The sequence below is a fragment of the Schistocerca americana genome, chromosome 7 (genome assembly GCF_021461395.2).
Source record: "Schistocerca americana isolate TAMUIC-IGC-003095 chromosome 7, iqSchAmer2.1, whole genome shotgun sequence".
In the NCBI taxonomy this organism is placed as follows: Eukaryota; Metazoa; Arthropoda; class Insecta; order Orthoptera; family Acrididae; genus Schistocerca; species Schistocerca americana.
Genome location: NC_060125.1, coordinates 275,873,188 through 275,893,527, shown reverse-complemented (window position 1 = coordinate 275,893,527; position 20,340 = coordinate 275,873,188). Strand labels below are relative to the sequence as shown.

Sequence of the window (20,340 nt, the reverse complement as noted above, 5' to 3'; positions counted from 1 at the left end):
ATAGTAATGGCAAAGGAGGCATTTTATAAGAAAAGGAGAATCTTCTGCAGCGGTATGGACAGAGAACTCAGAAAGAGACTTATAAAATGTCTTGTATGGAGTGTTCTTCTATATGGCGCTGAAACATGGACTATGAGGAAAAAAGACAGAGAAAGGCTGGAGGCATTTGAGATCTGGACATGGCGGAAGATGGAAAGAATAAGTTGGATGGACAGAGTAAAAAATGAAGAGGTACTGAGAAGAGTGGGAGAGAAAAGGCAGTTACTAGATGTAATAAAGAGAAGAAAAAGAAATTGGATTGGGCATATATTAAGAAAGAATGACGGACTGATAAAAACAGTTTTAGAAGATTATGTAGAAGGGAAAAGGAAGCGAGGAAGGAAGAGATTCCAGATACTGGATGACATGATGGACGGTACAACATACAGCAGCCTTAAGAAGGAAGCAATGGATCGCAGAAAAGGAGAGGCAAAGGACCTGCTAATATAGCAGATAACTGATGATGATGATTAGAAATCCTTGGGTAACAGAAGAAATGTTGAATTTAACTGATGAAAGGAGAAAATATAAAAACGCAGTAAATGAAGCAGGCAAATGGGAATATAAACGTCTGAAAAATGAGATCGACAGGAAGTGCAAAATGGCTAAGCAGGGATGGCTAGAGGACAAATGTAAGGATGTAGAGGCTTATCTCACGAAGGGTAAGATAGATACTGCCTACAGGAAAATTAAAGAGACCTTTGGAGAAAAGAGAGCCACTTGTATGAATATCAAGAGCTCAGATGGAAACCCAGTTCTAAGCAAAGAAGGGAAAGCAGAAAGGCGGAAGGAGTATATAGAGGGGCTATACAAGGGCGATGTACTTGAGGACAATATTATGGAAATGGAAGAGGATGTAGATGAAGATGAAATGGGAGATACGATACTGCGTGGAGAGATTGACATAGCACTAAAAGATCTGAGTCAAAACAAGGCCCCGGGAGTAGACAACATTCCATTGGAACTACTGAGGGCCTTGGGAGAGCCAGTCCTGACAAAACTCTACCATCTGGTGAGCAAGATGTATCAGACAGGCGAAATACCCTTAGACTTCAAGAAGAATATAATAATTCCAATCCCAAAGAAAGCAGGTGTTGACAGATGTGAAAATTACTGAACTATCAGTTTAATAAGTCACAGCTGCAAAATACTAACGCAAATTCTTTACAGACGAATGGAAAAACTGGTAGAAGCCGACCTCGGCGAAGATCAGTTTGGGTTCCGCAGAAATGTTGGAACGCGTGAGGCAATACTGACCCTATGACTTATCTTAGAAAATAGATTAAGGAAAGGCAAACCTACATTTCTAGCATTTGTAGACTTAGAGAAAGCTTTTGACAATGTTGACTGGAATACTCTCTTTCAAATTCTAAAGGTGGCAGGGGTAAAATACAGGGAGCGAAAGGCTATTTACAATTTGTACAGAAACCAGATGGCAGTTATAACAGTTGAGGGGCATGAAAGGGAAGCAGTGGTTGGGAAGGGAGTGAGACAGGGTTGTAGCCTTTACCCGATGTTATTCAATCGGTATATTGAGCAAGCAGGAAAGGAAACAAAAGAAAAGTTCGGAGTAGTTATTAAAATCCATGGAGAAGAAATAAAAACGTTGAGGTTCGCCGATGACATTGTAATTCTGTCAGAGACAGCAAAGGACTTGGAAGAGCAGTTGAACGGAACGGACAGTGTCTTGAAAGGAGGATATAACATGAACATCAACAAAAGCAAAACGAGGATAATGGAATGTAGTCGAATTAAATCGGATGATGAGGAGGGAATTAGATTAGGAAATGAGACATTTAAAGTAGTAAAGGAGTTTTGCTATTTGGGGAGCAAAATAACTGATGATGGTCGAAGTAGAGAGGATACAGAATGTAGACTGGCAATGGCACGGAAAGCGTTTTTGAAGAAGAGAAATTTGTTAACATTGAGTATAGATTGAAGTGTCAGGAAGTCGTTTCTGAAAGTATTTGTATGGAGTGTATCCATGTATGGAAGTTAAACACGGACGATAAATAGTATGGATAAAAAGAGAATAAAAGCTTTTGAAATGTGGTGCTACAGAAGAATGCTGAAGATTAGATGGGTAGATCACATAACTAATGAGGAGGTATTGAACAGAATAGGGGAGAAGAGGAGTTTGTGGCACAACTTGACTAGAAGAAGGGATTGGTTGGTAGGACATGTCCTGAGGCATCGAGGTATCACCAATTTAGTATTGGAGGACAGCGTGAAGGGTAAAAATCGTAGAGGGAGACCAAGAGATGAATACACTAAGCAGATTCAGAAGGATGTAGGTTGCAGTAGCTACTGGGAGATGATGAAGCTTGCACAGGATAGAGTAGCATGGAGAGCTGCATCAAACCAGTCTCTGGACTGAAGACCACAACAACAACATATTTCACCAATTTTGGTTCAGTAATTCTTAATTTGATGTTACATAAAATCCAGGCTCTAATTATAATAAATTTAAAGTAGTTTTCCAAACAGTTTTACACACACACACACACACACACACACACACATATATACAGTGGCGGTCGAAATAATAGAGCCACCTCTATTGACGAGATTAAGAACTAGGATATCTATTAGTTCGCGAAATCGCCACGAGTGCCGTGTTGTCAGTCCCTTGTAGACAACATCAGGGAAGACGTTGCTGCTATCTTTAGTCGTCCGAAAGGAAGCGTTTGAGCTAGACGTGTGAAAAGAGGCATAAAGGTAAGAATCTTATGGGTCAAAATAATAGAGCCGCTTTACACATGTGCCTTTAAATTGATTTTTATGCAGTTGTTTTGTATGTAAATTGACGTGTGGTTTTGTTTACATTCGTCTAGATGGGCAGAGCAAAGCATACCAGTGAAGATGAGCGTATAGTAATGTTCCGGATGTTCAAAAGTGGGATGTCCATGAATAAAATAGCCAATGTCTTGCACGTTTCGCGAAAACGAGTCCAGAACGCCATGAGACGGTCAAAACAAACAAAGCCGCAGGTGGAGAACAGGGGGCGACCTCGTGTAACTACTCCTCGCGTAGACATACTCATCACTAGGGAAGTGAAGAAAGACCCATTTTTGTCAACACCACGACTGAAAGCCATTTTGTTTAGCGACGAACATGATGTTCAACCATCAACCTCAACGATTCAAAGACGAATGAGATCTGCAAAATTGAATGGGCGCATTGCAAGAAAGAAGCCACATGTTTCACAAGCTAATGTTCGGAAAAGGTTAGCCTTTGCCCGGAGAAATGAACAAAAACCTAATACTTGGTGGAGGAACATCCTTTGGTCCGATGAATCCAAGTTTAATAGGTTTGCCTCAGACGGAAAAGTCTATGTGCGCCGCCCACCAAACCAGGAATTTAATCCCAAGTACACTTTAAAAACTGTGAAATACGGTGGCGGAAGTGTTATGGTATGGGGATGTTTTTCGTGGTACGGCATTGGTCCAATACACCGTATCAACGGCATAATGAACGCAGAAATGTACAAAGACATCTTGGCAAATGTGATGCTGCCTTATGCTGAAGAGGAAATGCCGCTGAAATGGAAATTTCAGCACGATAAGGATCCAAAGCATACTGCAAGGATCATAAGGCAGTTTGTTCAAGAGCACAATATCGAAGTATTAGAGTGGCCACCTCAGTCCCCTGACGCATCACCCATTGAGAACTTATGGGAGATCTTAGACAAGAGAATTGACCGCTCAAAAGCTACATCGTCAGAAAAACTGTGGGAAGAAATCCAGAGAGCCTGGTATGCGATCAGTAGTGACGAATGCAGGCGTTTAGTAGACTCTATGGGTAAGAGGTGCAGGGCAATCCTCAAAAATAAGGGTTACCCCACGAAGTACTAATGCAGTCCTATGCAAAAAAGACTGTTCCTGTACGTTTCATAAGACTGAGATCAAGTACAACATATTTGTTTCAATTGGCTCTATTTTTTTGACCCTGTGGTCTGGTATTCTTTTGAATATTATCGATTATTACTGATTATTTTGTGTTGTGTTATCGATATAACTGACTATAGTACAATGTGACTCGGTTGTAATGGTTTCCATCATAGTTCAAACATGTCAAGTAATAAATGTGCACTTTATTCCACACCTTTGCCAGGTGGCTCTATTATTTTGACCGCCACTGTGTATATATATATATATATATATATCAAAACCACACACCAGGCCAAAAAGAACTTAGAAAAGCCTCACATATGTCCATCAGACACTTTCAGCAGAAATTCATATAAAGATATAAGTTAGCGAATGAGAAGTACTATCAATAATGAAGTCTACACAAAACTGCAGACAAAATGGACTGAAGAAAAAGAATCGAGAGGGGCGGGAATGAGACCTGCTTGGAAACTCCAAAGATTGAAGAATTATAGCTTTTCACGATACAATAGGGTCCAATGACACCTAATATAATAGAAAATCCAGGATGGAATGTAACAATATTATGAAAAGGAAACTTTCTGTTCACCATATAGTGAAGATGCCGAGTCGCAGATATGCACAACAAAAAGACTGTCAAAAATAAGCTTTTGGTCAACAAGGCCTTGATCAAAAATAGACCACACACACACACACACACACACACACACACACACACACACACACACGAGACTGCAGTCTCTGACAGCTGAAGCCTCACCTGCGGCAGCAGCAGTGCATGATAGGGGTGGAAACTGGGTGAGGGTAAGGAAGAGGCTGGGGCGGGCAGGGGGAGGTATAGTAGGGGTGGAAACTGGGTGAGGGTAAGGAAGATGTTGGGGTAGGCAGGGGGAGCTATAGTAGGGTAGGGGTGGAGGGCAGTGAATTGTTGCTGGGGAACACGCAGAGATGAGGTGGAGAGAGGGTAGGGCAGCTAGGTGCAGTTAGGAGGTTAGATGTAGGACAAGGAAGTGGAGGGGGGGGTGGGGGGGGGGGTGGATAGCCTAAAAGAAGTAAAAAGACTGGGTGTGTTGGTGGAATGAGGGCTGTGTAGTGCTGGAATGGGAACCAGGAGGGGGCTGGATGGGTGAGGACAGTGACTAACAAAGGTTGAGGCCAGGAGGGTTACATGAAAGTAGGATGTATTGCAGGGAAAGTTCCCACCAGCGCAATTCAGAAAATTTGGGTTTGATGGCGAGGATGCCTGTGGTACAGGCTGTGAAGCAGTCATTGAAATGAAGGAAGTTGTGTTGGGCAGTGTGTTCAGCAACAAGGTGGTCCATTTGTTTCTTGACTACAGTTTGTTGGTGGCCATTCATGCAGACAGACAGCTCGTTGGTTGTCATGCCCACTTAGAATGCAGCACAGTGGTTGCAGCTTAGCTTGCAGATGACATGACTGGTTTTACAGGTAGCCCTGCCTCTGATGGGATAGGTGATGTTAGTGACCAGACTGGAGTAGGTGGTGGTGGGACGATGTATGGGACAGGTCTTGCATCTAGGTCTATTAAAGGGATATGAGCAATGAGGTAAGAGATTGTGATCAGGTGTGGGAGGGGTGGGGAGGATAGTGGGCAGGACATTTCTCATTTCACGTCATGATGGGAAGTAGTCGGTACCCTGGCGGAGAATGTGATTCAGTTTCTCCAGTCCTGGGTGGTACTGAGTTACGAGGGGAACTCTCCTCTGTGGCCGGATGGCGAGACTTCGGGATGTGGTCAGAGACTGGAAAAATAAGGCAAGGGAGATTTGTTTTTTTACATGGTTGGGAGGATGATTACAGTTAGCGAAGGCTTCAGTGAGACCCTTGGTATATTTCGAGAGGGACCTCTCGTCACTGCAGATGTGACAACCAAAGGTGACTATGCTGTATGGAAGGCACTTCTTGGTATGGAATGGGTGGCAGCTGTCAATGTAGAGGTATTGCTGGTGGTTAGTAGGTTCAATATGGACCGAAGTACTGATGTATCCACCTTTGGGGTGAAGGTAAACATATAGAAAGATGGATATTTGGGTTGAGTAGGACCAGCTGAAGCAAATGGGGGAGAAATCTATAGAGGTTCTGGAGGAATGTGGATAGGGAGTCCCCATCCTCAATCTAGATTGCCCTTGAACCTGAACCAGGTGAGGGATTTAGGCTTCTGTGTGTTTAGGAAGGCTCCTCTAGATGGTCCATGAATAGGTTGGCATAGGATGGTGCCATATGGGTGCCCATAGCCGTACCCCAGATTTGCCCACTATCCCCTCCCCCTCCCCACACACACACACAGTGGTATTCCGCTGTCCACCAAACCTACAAATGTGCTCCTGCTCGCAACCCCTTACCTCATGGCTCATGTCACTGTAATAGAAATACATTCAAGATCTGTCACATACATCCTCCCACCACCAACTACTCCAGTCCGGCCACAAACATCACCTATTCCATCAAAGGTAGGACTACCTGTGAAACCAGTCATGTGATCTACAAGCTAATCTGCAACAGCTGTGCTGCAGTCTATGTGGGCATGACAACCAACAAGCTGTCTGTCCACATGAATCGTCACCAACAAACTGTGGTCAAGAAGCAAGTGGACCACCCTGTTGCTAAGCATGCTGTCCAACATAACACCCTTAATTTCAATGACTGATTCACAGCCTGTGCCATATGGATCCTTCCCAGCTTTTCTGAATTGTGAAGGTGGGAACTCTCCCTGCAATATATCCTACGTTCCCATAACTCTCCTGGCCTCAACCTTCATTAGTCAGTGTCCTCACCCATCCAGCCCCTTCCCTGTTCCCATTCCAGCACTACACAGCTCTCATTCCAGTAATGCACCCAGTACTCTTACTTCTCTCGTTTTCCGCTAACCCCCCCCCCCCCCCCCTCTCCCCTCAAACTCTTCCCTGCCCTGTGTCTAACCTCCCAACTGCACCTAGCAGCCATACCCTCTCCTCACCTCATCTCATCTCTGTGTGTTCCCCAGCAGCACTTCACTCTCACTCACCTTCACCCTACCATTCCTCCCCTCTCCGTCCCAGCCTCCTCCTTAGCTCCACTCATTTGCCACTCCCATCATGCACTGCTGCTGCTGCTCGCAGTGTGGCTTCAGCTGTCAGAGACTGCAGTTTTTGTGTGTGTGTGTGTGTGTGTGTGTGTGTGTGTGTGTGTGTGTGTGTGTGTGTGTCATCTATTTGGCCGAAAGCCGAAAGCTTATTTGCAACAGTCTTTTTGTTGTGCCTATCTGCAATCAGCATCTCTTCTATATAATGAGTAGAAACTTTCCTTTTCATAATACTATAATAATAACAGAACAATATTCACTGCTAAACGGTCAGTCACTGTACTGGTATATAACAGTTGTCATGCTCAACAGTTTCTAAGTAGCGGCAATGCTGTGAGTCCTTGGTTATGCTAGAAAATCTTATACTTGCCCTCCTTTCAATGCTGGTAGACTTCACTTGTATCTGACAAGATTCAAGCCACGAGTTCACAGTTGTAAATGGGCGGTGGCAGAGACTCATGAGTCAAGTCTCCTAGTGTACAGGAATGGCCAGTTAGAAGACGGCATCAGAGGGCCCAATGGCAAATTTAAAGTGAGTATACAGAGGAATGACACAGTTTTAGAGACTTCACTGGTCTCATACAGATGTGATTTGATGTATATACGCTGAAGCAACAGCTCAAAATTTGTAACAAGGCTGAGAATCAAACCCGGGTCTCCTGCTTACTGGAGAGCCTTGGTAATTTTGTTCATGTGTAAGGGGGAATTTAAAGTATACTGAGGCAACAGTGAGAATCTGGATCAATGAAGGAGTAGTGCCAGGGTAATCTGTGCAGTTGTGCTAACCACTGTGCCAAGGTGGCTTAATGGCTAATCCATCTGCCTAGTAAGCAGCAGGAGACCCATGTTCAATTCCCAGCTTTGGTACAAATTTTCACCTGCTGCTTCAGTCTATATACATCAGAGTATACAATGCTCATTTCTGAGCTCTACACGTTCTGCATGTCGGCAAGTGGGCTACGGTGGTATGGGGTTGTGCCAGTGGGGTGGGTAGGTGAGAGAGAGGTGGGTGGCAGAAAGAGGGGTTGGGGTGTGTATGTAACAGCTTGAGGGGTGATAACAGGTTTGCTGGCTAGGAATGTGAGAAGGGAAAAAAAGGGGGGGGAATGGCAGGGGTATGGGCTAGGCATGTGATCCATGGGTACCAGAGCCTGTGGGGTGCAGCACACAATGGAGGTGGCATGGAGGCCTGGATTGGGAGGTGGTAACAGCAGATGAAGAGGAAACTGTTGAGCAGAGGTTGTGGGACCAACTGGTTAAGGGAGATTGAGGCCAGGACAGTTACAGGGCCAAAGAATGCAATGCGAGGATAACTCCAATCTGCGTAGTTCAGAAAAGCTGGTGGTGAAAGAAGGGTCAGGGTAGCCCAAGGTGTGAAGAAGTCAGTGAATGTGACCTGCTGCTCTCAACGAGTGTTGTACCATTAGGTGGCCAAATCTGTTCTTGGCCACAGTTTGGTGGTGGCCATTCATTTCAATGGACAACTGGTTGGTCATCACATTGACATACAAAACTGTGCACTGATTGCAGACAGCTGGTATATGACGTGGTTGCTCTGACATGTGGCCTGGATTCTGATAGGAAAAGCCTGAGACAGGGTCGGAGTAGGAAGTGGTGGGTGGGTGGACTGCGCAGGTGTTGCTTGAGTCTTTCACAGGGATATGATTCTGTGACAAGAGGTTGGGAATGACATAGGAATGGACCAGGATGTTTCGTAGGTTGGGTTGGTGATCTTGGGTAGGACCTCCCTCATACCTGGGTACAATGATAAATAATCAAAGCCCTGGTGAAGGACATGGTGCAGTTCTTCCAGTCCAGAGGGATTGGGGGGGGGGGGGGGGTGCATTCCTTCCTAGCTGATTCTTAATCCAATGTCCCCACACTCTCTACTCAACAACTCACCTAGCTCTGTCTAGTCACCCCCACCCAATTCCCTTCTTCCAGTCATCCATTCTTCCCATATTCCAAGGCAGCAAACCTGTTGCCTACCTCCATGCTGCTAGCTACCCACCCCCAGTCCCGGCTTCTCTCTCTCTCTCTCTCTCTCTCTCTCTCTCTCTCTCTCTCTCTACCTTCCCCACCCGCCAACCACCACACCATCGTCCACCTGCCAAAATGCAATTGCAGAATTGTGTGGTAAGCTGGCACAACGTAGGTGCACAGTGTGTGTGTGTGTGTGTGTGTGTGTGTGTGTGTGTGTGTTCGTTTGTTTGGGGGAGGGGGCTTAATCTGAAAAAGAATATTTGAGAGATGAACTACCCTGCTCAAGCTCTTGGTTACATGTCTTAAGGATTGCTCAGCATCTTCACTACATTGCAAGCTACTTTTATGCATTACATTGTTTTAATGCAAAGTAAAACTGACCTCAACACAAAGTGGTTTGAACACTGCTGTGCTTTACTAGGTATGGTTCTATTTTAGATGGTACCCTCTTACCTTCCTTCGATCTGTGCAACTGACTTTCCCGGCCAGTAATATGGTGACCTACAGTTCAACAGGGGCTCTCAACCATGGTACAACTTAGCAATTTTTACATATACAACTCATTGTCACAGATGGAAGTAGTGATAAGAGACAGAAGAAGACAAAGATTTGAAACCCAAATCTTTAGAGCTGTAATTTGGCAGATATTCACTTCACCACCTAGTCAAATTCAATTATAATTTTCCTTACAATTAAATAAAAGTATGTATTGCTTTATACACTTTATATTCAATTGAGAGAAGTGATCTAGAAACGTGACTGTTGCACTACTTCAATGTTCTCAAAATGTGTATGCAAGTGCTGAGAGGTTACAACTACTCAGGCAAAGAATGGTCTTTTATGGTTGCAGGTAGATGATCAAGAGCCTGTTGTTCCACAAGATTCAAGAAAGGAGTAAGGGGAATTATTTTTACCATCAACAGTCAACAGTGCTGAAACATGATGTACTGAATAGGAACAAGAGCCTTACAAATGCGGGACCCAGCTTCCCCACTAGAATTCAATTATTATTTTGGGTGTTGTTGAAAATGAACATGAGCAATAATGTTATTTTTTCTGCGTAACACCTTCAGTGGCAGCAGGTGAGATATGTCAAACAGAATCTAGTTTGCAATGCATCTATCGTGATTTCACAACTTCCTTTTGGTAACTTCTGCTGAGCTCACAGGACTCTGCAAGGGCATTATCATTAAAATTAAATGATAATGGGGAACGAAACTGGCTGAAATGTGGTAATGTACAGCTCTCATTGTAACAGATATGTGAACATTTCTAACGATATTATCATTGCATCACTATTCTGTGTCTAACTGTCATAATATTTATTCTATGTCTCTAAGACTTATATTCTGCTACTTTAAATGACTTAGCTTTTTGTTTGATCCATAATAGGTGTCTGCAGTTCAAAGAACAAAAACCTTACTTTTACTGACTGCAATACATCATCAGTTCCACATTTTTACATTATTACTAAACTATAATGTTCTTAAGTACATACCAAATTTTTATATTAATATATCCATTATTTAAAAGTGGCATCCATTAAAATATTTAATAATTTACTGGAAATATTATAATGATGTCTTTACAAAAACTGAGTCCAATTACCTGTTATACTACTGGCTAGACCTTTGCTCTGTGTTGTGTCAAGACCACCTAGACCAATGGAAGGTGCAGAACTAGTTGTGGTTGCTGTGCTGGTGGTAGGTTTTGTAAATGAAGTAAATAAGCTGCTAGATGCCGTTGCCGTACTACCAAAAGCTGGTAGTGTTAATCCAGATGTAGTTGTTGCAGTTGCTGCTGTGGCAAAAAGTCCCCCTGGCTTGCTTGTTGCTGTGCCAATACCAAAGCCTAGGCTTGTACTTGTAGTAGTAGGTGTACTAAAGAGGTTACTTGAGGTAGGGGTAGCTAACAAGGAAGACCCAAATGGCTGTGATTGTGTTGCTGGAGTGCCAAATGCTGTCCCAGCTGTTGCTGTTGTAGCTGCTGCTGCAAGTGTACCAATTCCTGCTGTTGTTCCTGGTGCTGCTGCTGCTGTAGTAGACGATGCTCCAAAGGCAAAACCACCAGAACCAAAAGCTGGAGTAGGAGCAGCTGAAGTCGTCACCTGACTACCAAAAGATAAAGGAATTGGGGCCGCAGTAGTTGTCAGAGTAGTAAATGCCAATGTTGGTTGGCTAGTTGTTGCAGGTGTTCCAAACTGAGCTGGAGCAGAGGAGGACGGAGTGGCAAAGAGTGCTGCGCTTCCAAAAGTAAGCCCTGTCTGAGTTGTAGTGGTGGGAGTTCCAAAATTAACTGTGGGCTGTGCAGATGACACTGGAGTCCCAAATGGCAATGTAGATGCTGCAGTTGGTTGGGATTGTTGGGTAGTTGGTGTCCCAAATGAAAGACCAGTTGTGGCTTGTGCTCCAAACGTAAGTCCTGATGCTTGGGTAGTAGGTGTCCCGAATGTTAATCCTGAAGCCTGTGTAGTTGTTGCAGTTCCAAACAAACCAGTATTCTGTGTAACACCAGGAGTGCCAAATGTTATTCCTGAAGTTGCATTTGCCTGCTGCGGTGTTCCAAAAAGAGAGCTAGTCGTAGTTGCAGTTCCAAGGCCAAAAGCTGGTGTAGATGGTCTGGAAAAAAGAACAACAGTTAAATGAAAACTTTGCTAAATAAATTTTTCACAAAATAGTAGGGAAGTTACAAGAAGACTTACACACACAGTTTTATCTTAGTATTGTATGATAAAATTAATAAATCCAGACAGCAAAAAATTAAAAACATGTAAATAACAGTATTATCAAGTGATTAAATATGCCTTTCCCTTTGCCTGAAGCAATTTAGAGAAAAGGGTAACTGGACAGAGATTTGGACCCCACTCCTGAATGTGAATCTACAAGTCCAGCACTTTACCATCATGACACATCTGTACTAAACTGGCTTGAAAAATAACATAAGATTTTTGATTTCATAAGACTACTTGCTGGGCAAAACAAAATTTACACTCATATTACATCACCTTAGCTAATTTTCAATATAAGAATCCACCCATCTTTCAGCATTGGCGGACTTTGCAAATGCTCTCTTTGTAGAATACTGGTATTGGAAAAACACTGCCAGCCATGGTTTACTTATGAACGCTGCAACTGTTCCGAGCGGTACATGAAATATGTAACACATCTGTTAATGAAGGTATAGCAACTGGATGTCCAGTACCTTGTTAATATGAGAGGCTGATGGCTTGCAGCAAAGAAGTGGCTCCCCATATACTATTAACATTTCAGCATTAATATTAACACCACTTTGGTTTATCCCTTACACATACACACACACACACACACACACACACGGGTGCACATGTTTCACAATTTCCTATACTTATTCTAGAATGACGAATGATGTTTTTTCTAAATATGGCTGGCACAGTGGATCTTCTGTGTGTACACTAACTGAGTTGCTTGATGTACTCATACGATCCATTGATTAGGATTGCCAAAGGAATGTGTGAGGATAACTGATAATGTAATGCAATTGTAGCCATCATTTTAGACAGCTAAATTGCATAAAATAGGCAGGCTGTCCATAAAAGAATGTCTTTCTTATAAATTTTAATAGTATCCAACTATCATCTTTGTAGGGCATTGGTTGAAGGTCGCAATTAAAGAATAACTCAAACAGTTTCAGATAAGTGCATGCATGAGTACTGTTTTGTTGTTTCCAGTTTTCCGCACCACATATACAAAATGGTGGCCCCTGAGTGTAAAGTGCTTTGTGTTCTGCAGTTTGCTAAGTGTGAACCTATAATTTCAGTTCAACCCATGTTTCTTTTCAAGTTTAACTGGATCCCCCACGTTGCAGAAACATTGGCTAATGGTACAGTCAATTCGAAATTACTTGATGTGTGTGTAAATGCAAAAGCACAGGATGACCAAAAGTGTCTGAAGAGGATGTTGACCATGTCACGGTATCTTACTTTCACAGTCCCAAGATGTCTGTTCGGAAAGCAGGTCCTGAGCTTCAGTTGCCAAAGACAAAAGTGCACAAGGTTTTAAGAAAACAATTACACATGCCCATAATGTTACAGTTGGTGCATGCTTTACTAGAAAACTATTGTGTATGTTACAAATTTGCAAGTGAAGTGTTACAGTGGGAAAACAACTTTCTTGACTATGTGGTGATCACTGATGATGCAAGTTTTCACCTAACTAGGTAAGGTAAGTACCCATTATATTCATATCTGGGGTCAGAACATCCTTATGAACCTGTTTAACATCAGAGATTCCCCAAAATTTTAATGTTTTCTGAGCTTTTTTAACTGTAGCTACAGTACCAAAGGTTGCTTATCTGGATATGTTGCAAGAGTGACTCTTTCACCAATTAAAAGGTAACCCTGAAAACTCTATTTGCCACATAGATGAAACCACTCCCAAGTGGCATCTCTTTGTACAAGAGTGACTGAAAGTCCCTGACCAGTGGATTGGTCATAATGGTCAATAGGACAGAGTTCCTTTCTGCTGGCCTACACATTCACCTAACCTCACACCATGTGATTTTTTTTTCTTTGACTTTATAAAAGAATGTGTTTGTGTTCCACCACTTCCTGATGGTCTGTCAAAGTTGAGACAAAGAATTGCAGAGGCTGTTCTTCCATTGCTTCATAAGTGTTAAAGTGTGGGAAGAACTGGATTTTAGGTTGGCAATGTGCCGTGTAACTGAACATGTACATACTGAACATTTGTAAGAAAAACTAGATCAGTTTACCTTAAATTTGATGTACAACTTGTTGTTAATGGTTGAAGTTCAACAGTTATAATATACCACTGAAACTGGAACACACTTTTATGGAGCAGCGGGATTTCCTATCTCTACCAGGTTATCCCCAGGGCTCATCCAGAAGGCAACAGTTGCATGCCTGATCCCACAAAGGTTGATCGGGTCTAGGAGTCACAGTGCTGCCGAACCAGGGGCCAAATTGCTACAATATCAACATGACAACATTATAGCATCATGAGGTTTCAAAATTGTGGTGTGGTTTGGACCCAAGGAGATGTTATTTAAGACAATGTAGTATTAGTTGGAGGTGATTTTAATCCACTGCATACAGACTGGCAATCTATACATTTTCTGCAGTTAGTATTGACAGATATGTCTTGTGAAGTACTTTTGAACATGTTTTACAAAAACAGTCTTCAACCACTAGTGTGACAGCCCACATGAAATGGAAATATTTTAGACTTTGTAGCTTCAAACATGCCTGACATCATTGACAGTGTCAGTATAGACACAGGAATTAGTGATTATATCATCATAGTGATGATGTTTACTAAAGTTAACACATTCATCATCATTTACATTAGAAAAAGGAGGTCAGTAGTTGTTAGCACCCAACTTGGACAACAAATGGACATCAGTGAGTTCCTATATGACGGGCTTTAGATTTCTATAACGTTGACAAAGTGCCCCCACTGCAACTGATGACGCGGGTCTGAACATATGCATTAGGTTCCCAGATATGTGAATAGCTTGAAGACTTTTTAAGTATCAGAATCCACTATCTTGTCTTCAACGGTAAGTGTCCATCAGAGACAATGCTGTGGCTGGGCCATGACATCTCTCTGGTGGGCCAATGGTTCCGCCACCAGCCGGCACCTCAACCAGCTCCGCACCTGTCCTGTGGACCCCAAAGCCCCGGAGGAACTGCCAGCGCCTATCACCGACCGGCCTGTGGCGGAACCTTCACTTCCGTCTCAGCCACTATCTCCGCCGCCGCTGCCCGTGCTGCATCGTCACCTCCTGCCCCAACCGGTCACGAATCCATGGATGTCAACCAGGATGCCCCTACTCCTAAGGACGTTTGTGGTGCTGTGCACTCTTTTTTCCCCAGGGGGAGAAATGTCATAGTAGCCCCTTGTTGTTAGAGGGCCCGCAGAACCAACATGCAAGATGGATTGCTAACTCCCTTTCAGCAGCACGGAGAGAAACACCACCAGCAGACAGAAACAGTAACAGACTTTCCAAATAAACACGGAATTACTTCACCAGACAAGTGTCCCACCAATCAGAACTCATACGACTGCTGTAGCACTCCACCGACCTGGCTTTGTTGTTGTTGTAGGGGAAGGAGACCAGACAGTGAGGTCATCGGTCTCATCGGATTAGGGAAGGACAGGGAAGGAAGTCGGCCGTGCCCTTTGAAAGGAACCATCCCGGCATTTGCCTGGAGCGATTTAGGGAAATCACGGAAAACCTAAATCAGGATGGCCGGACGCGGGATTGAACCGTCGTCCTCCCGAATGCGAGTCCAGTGTCTACCCACTGGACCTGGCTTTATAAGCACGCCTAGACCGTCAGTGTTTACCAACCACTAGGAATTGCTCCGGCCAGTACTTACACCGGCCCTAGCCTTGTATTCACTCACCTTAGTCTTGTAGCATTACGTTGTATTTTGTAGAGTAGTTTTGGTCAGTATTTTCTTCAATTGTCTTGTTTCCTTATCTGTTTTTGCTAGCACAGTATTGTGGGGTTCTTTTTTTGTTTGTTCTGCATTTAAAACTGAGTGTAAACCAAGAAGGCATTTTTTTCTTTAATTGTAATAAAATGTGTTCAAATTGACTGTTAGTTCTTTCCTGCCAACTGCAGGGCGCTACACGCGCGTCATGCAATAGCGACTTATGATCTTGGTGGTCTATGGGCCTCTTCAACAGTCTCATGGTGAGTTACACTAAGCATTAAAGAAGTGCAAAAATTGTGCCAATCAGCAGCCTTAAAAATCCAAGGCAGAGCGATTCAGCTGAGTACTGGTGTGGGGGATAAAATGATCACATAGTAGACACTATCCTGAAGTTCATCATAAATCTTCCATCAAAGAAAGGAGTAAACGAAGGCTAAACTCCATGTTGTCATCAGCTGAAATGGATCCACATGTTGTACAGGGTAGAGCAGAGCAACTGATTTATTTGAATTTGGGCCCCTGAAGCAACTGTTGTTCTGCGGGGGAGGGGAGGGGGGGGGTAGGCACATTCGAGAAGGTAGGGCTGCTTTTCTTACAGTCGTTTAGTAATCATTCATTCTATGAGGTGAATCCTTCATGAAGAACTAATACCCCCAACTGATACCCCAAACAACTTCATCAGCACTCCATGTATGCACAGATTGTGTTTTTTTCAGTGACTTCTGACCATTACATCCACATGATTGAAGAGTTTACCTGCCAACATTCAATGAGATGGTTGTGTGAGATGTACAGTTCCAGCAGACCAATGCCATGCCACACACCCTGGGTATGTCACAGATTGTTTTGCGGCCATGCTTCCCAGGATGCCTCATCTCCTTGAGGGGAGATTTGCACTGGGCAGCAAGGTCACCTAATTTTTAAAATCATGTTTTTACAACGATCAACCTACAACTCTGGCTTACCTGAAGAACAACATTCGTCAAGATATTGCCAACATACCCGTTGATATGCGTCAAAGAGTTGAAGGAAACTTCCGAGTTTTATTAAGACACTGTATTGAGATGCCATCTGCTTGATATCATCATTAAAATTCTGCAAAGTGCTGCACTTTGGAGGTATTTGTATTCCTTTTTGCCTGCTTCTTTTACTCCTTTTTTATATTTTCTCCTGTCATCAATTAAATTCAATATATCCTCTGTTACCAAAGTATTTCTACTATCCCTCATCTTTTTATCTACTTGATCCTCTGGTTCCTTCACTATTTCATCTCTCAAAGCTACCCATCCTCCTACTGTACTTCTTTCCCCTGTTCTTGTCAATCGATCCCTAATGCTCTCTCTGAAACTCTCTATAACCTCTGGCTCTTTCAGTTTATTCACGTCCCATCTCCTTAAATTCCCACTTTTCGCAGTTTCTTCAGTTTTAATATACAGTTCATAACCAATAGATTGTGGTCAGAGTCCACACCTGCCCCTGGAAATGTCTTACAATTTAAAACCTGGTTCCTAAATCTCTGTCTTACCGTTAATTATCTATCTGAAACCTTCCAGCGTCTCCAGACCTCTTCCGTGTATACAACTTTCTTTCATGATTCTTAAACCAAGTGTTAACTATGATTAAATTAAGCTCTGTGCAAAATTCTACCAGGTGGCTTCCTCTTTCAATCCTTACCCGCATTCCATATTCACCTACTACTTTTCCTTCTCTTCCTTTTCCTGCTATTGAATTCCAGTCCCCCATGACCACTAAATTTTCGTCTCCCTTCACTATCTGAATAATTTCTTTTATCTCATCATACATTTCTTCAATCACTTCGTCATCTGCGGAGCTCGTTGGCATATAAACTTGTACTACAATGGTGGACGTGGGCTTCATGTCTATCTTGGCTACAATAATGCGTTCACTGTGCTGTTCGTAGAAGCTTACCCTTGCTCCTATTTTTTTATTCATTATTAAACCTACTCCTGCATTATCCCTATTTGATTTTGTATTTATAACCCTGTATTCACCTGGTCATAAGTCTTGTTCCTCCTCACTCTGAACTTCACTAATTCCCACTATATCTAACTTTAGCCTATCCATTTCCCTTTTTAATTTTCTAAACTACCTGTCCAATTAAAGGATCTGACATTCCACGCTTCGACCCATAAAACACCAGTTTCGTTTCTCCTGATAATAATGTTCTCCTGAGTAGTCCCATATCTGCATTACTTTTTTTGGAAAAAAAAAATTGATTTCTAAATAAGCTAGTTACATTTACTCATCTTGGACTAAAATAAGTGGGGGAGAAATTATTCAGGATCAGAGGTCCAGATTTAAAAATGGTTTTTCTAATATGTTACAACTGTTTTTGTCTCGGAGCTGCCAAATAAAGGGTTATGGACATTAAAATCATCCAGTAAAACAAAGGGCGGGGCTAAAGAGGAGATGAAATTGATGATCTCCCAATATGCCGCATCACCCGTAGGAGGGATGGGATATATATGTTGCAAGGGCGATTCCTATATTGTACACACTCTCATAGCATCTTTCAGCATTTATTATGTCCTTATAATAGGCAGGTAATTAAGTACAGAACCAAGTTTCTTGAAGAGCTATGCAAACCACTGAGCAAAGTGAGAGCAAGTGTTCCTGTTCATCAGGGCAGTGACAACAACCGTTACCAATTATGGTAGTAAGAAAAGGTTAGAATTGTTAATCACAATTTGATTTGGCTAAACACCACCTACTAGCTATGATCCACAAGCATGATTCTGGTAGCAGTGGAGAGGGAAATCCTGCGAAGTCAGGGTTGCCAGTTTTGCTGTCACCTGGGTCCAGCTGCCAGAGACTGTGGTCGTGTATGTGTGTGTGTGTGTGTGTGTGTGTGTGTGTGTGTGTGTGTGTGTGTGTGTGTGTTGTCTATCTTTTGAAATAAGCCTTTGTGTTAAGGCACTCTGATGAGGCTGCTGGACCCCTACAGCGATCAGTGTGATTCAACCTGACCCACTCCGGCTGGAGTCTCTTCCCATGGGTGCCATCCTGTCTAAGCAACAGCCCATGCATTGCTGTCCAGAATTCTCTTGTGCCCACATAACATAGACACATACTTCTGGGCAGTCTTTGGGAGGAAACAATGCAGGCATCAACAGTGTGTTCCTTGCATGGTTGGGGGACTGTCATTGTGTAGGTACCTGATGACACTCCATGTAGGACTGGCTGCCATGCTGGGTATCAGGCTTAGAACATAAGTAAGATAGATTGCACATAACTTCATTACAATGTAATCAACATCTAAGTCATGCGACACAGGGCAAGAAACCAAGTTTATGTGGATGCATGCACAGCCTATACATATTTGCAGGTGACTTCTGGAATAATGTTCAATTTATCTTAACTGCAGTATTTTCAGTTCGGGTTTCTTTATTACAGAGGTGAAATTTTGCAGGGCATTTTACACATCAAAAGATATGTGAAAGGAAGTAGCATACTATTCTGTTCCATGGGTAAAGAGGTTTTAAAAATGCAAAAAGATTTGTGAAGCCATTTTTCGAGACTAAGTCAACATATTTACAGGATGAAGTAAAGGAGTAATGTTGTCACAAAGCAAATGCGAACAGTCTTTTCTAATTGATAGTATTTATTTCTGTTTAAATATCATGAAGTGAATGATAAGGGACATTATACTCTATATCTCATTAAAATAAATGCGAAAATTTATGAATATTAACCACAAGGTCTTTAGTTTTTTCTGTTTAGTATCATAACTTGTTTTCACTGTTTGACTGGTTGCAGTTTTCCCGTTGATGAAATACGAAGGAATGTTTAGGGAGTCACTCTGAAAATGGAGAATTTTAAACCAAACTTCTACACAATGACAAAGAGCATACATTTTTCACCAGCAGTTTCAACATTAAGAGCTTTGGTTTATTAGAAGAGAACTGAACCAAGGTGTTGTACCATCAATTTTTGACTTTTTTCAGCACTTTGCATCGAAAGGAGAAAAGAGGAAACCACCAGCTAAGACAAATGTCCATTATTTACTACAGAAAACTAAGTATTCTCATCAACATGACTAATGAGAACTAGTTTCAATCACTTAAACATGTAATTTCATTCCATTTGGAACTACATTTAGCACAATTTTGGATTAGTTTTTATAAAAATCTATGTAGAAACATCATGACTAGTATTACTGAATAATATTTGTTGTCACCAGAGCACTACTAGTTACTGATTCAAAATGGAAGTACTGTAGCCCCTATGATTTTTGTTGCTAGTAGTTAATGTTAAATTTATGTTCAGAATAAGCACAGAAAATTTTGTGAACATATTGCTTTTTTAGTCCCATGGTCAGCAACTAAATAAGGCACGAAACTCAGAAAATCACATGTATAGGTTTATGAAAAGAAATAAAACAACTAATTTTGTGGAAGTTTCTAGAAATAGGCTTGAAGAGACTAAGGAGAATTTACATTTACTAATGTAAAACTGCCACCATTTAGTAAACAAATCCAGTACTGCTGAAACACTGCTGTCAGATTTAAAATGGAAGCAGAGGATTACTGGAATCAATTACACGTTTTTTGTCTTATTACCTACACAAAGCTGCAAATGTTAAAGAGTTCTACAGAGTAATTAATAGTGCTTCATTGGTAACTGTTTTGTGTGTATACATTTAGTCTTTCAAACAGACAAGTATCTGAGCTTGACAGCAGTAATCTACACCTATTATATACTTATGACAATTACTGTAAATGGGGATTTTTGTACAAATAAGTTGTGTGCATATTTCCATTTTTGTCCAAATATATTTTTCATGTCATAGTAAAAATCGTTCCTTTTCTTTTTTTAGGAGCTTCTTCTAGTGGTTGCCCAGCATCAAAAGGAAAAATTTACCTTTGTCTACTCTTATTTTTTAAGCCACG

The 20,340-nt window shown here is 42.1% G+C and overlaps 1 protein-coding gene across 1 annotated transcript in view; it reads right to left on the bottom strand.

The window, feature by feature from the left end:
* LOC124621958 (nuclear pore complex protein Nup58-like) overlaps window positions 1-20,340 on the bottom strand; it is a 149,592-nt gene that overhangs the window by 117,438 nt on the left and 11,814 nt on the right. Inside the window, exon 2 of the mRNA XM_047147485.1 lies at window positions 10,603-11,612. Coding sequence (XP_047003441.1) covers window positions 10,603-11,612 — 1,010 coding nt within the window. The remainder of the gene's footprint in view (window positions 1-10,602; window positions 11,613-20,340) is intronic.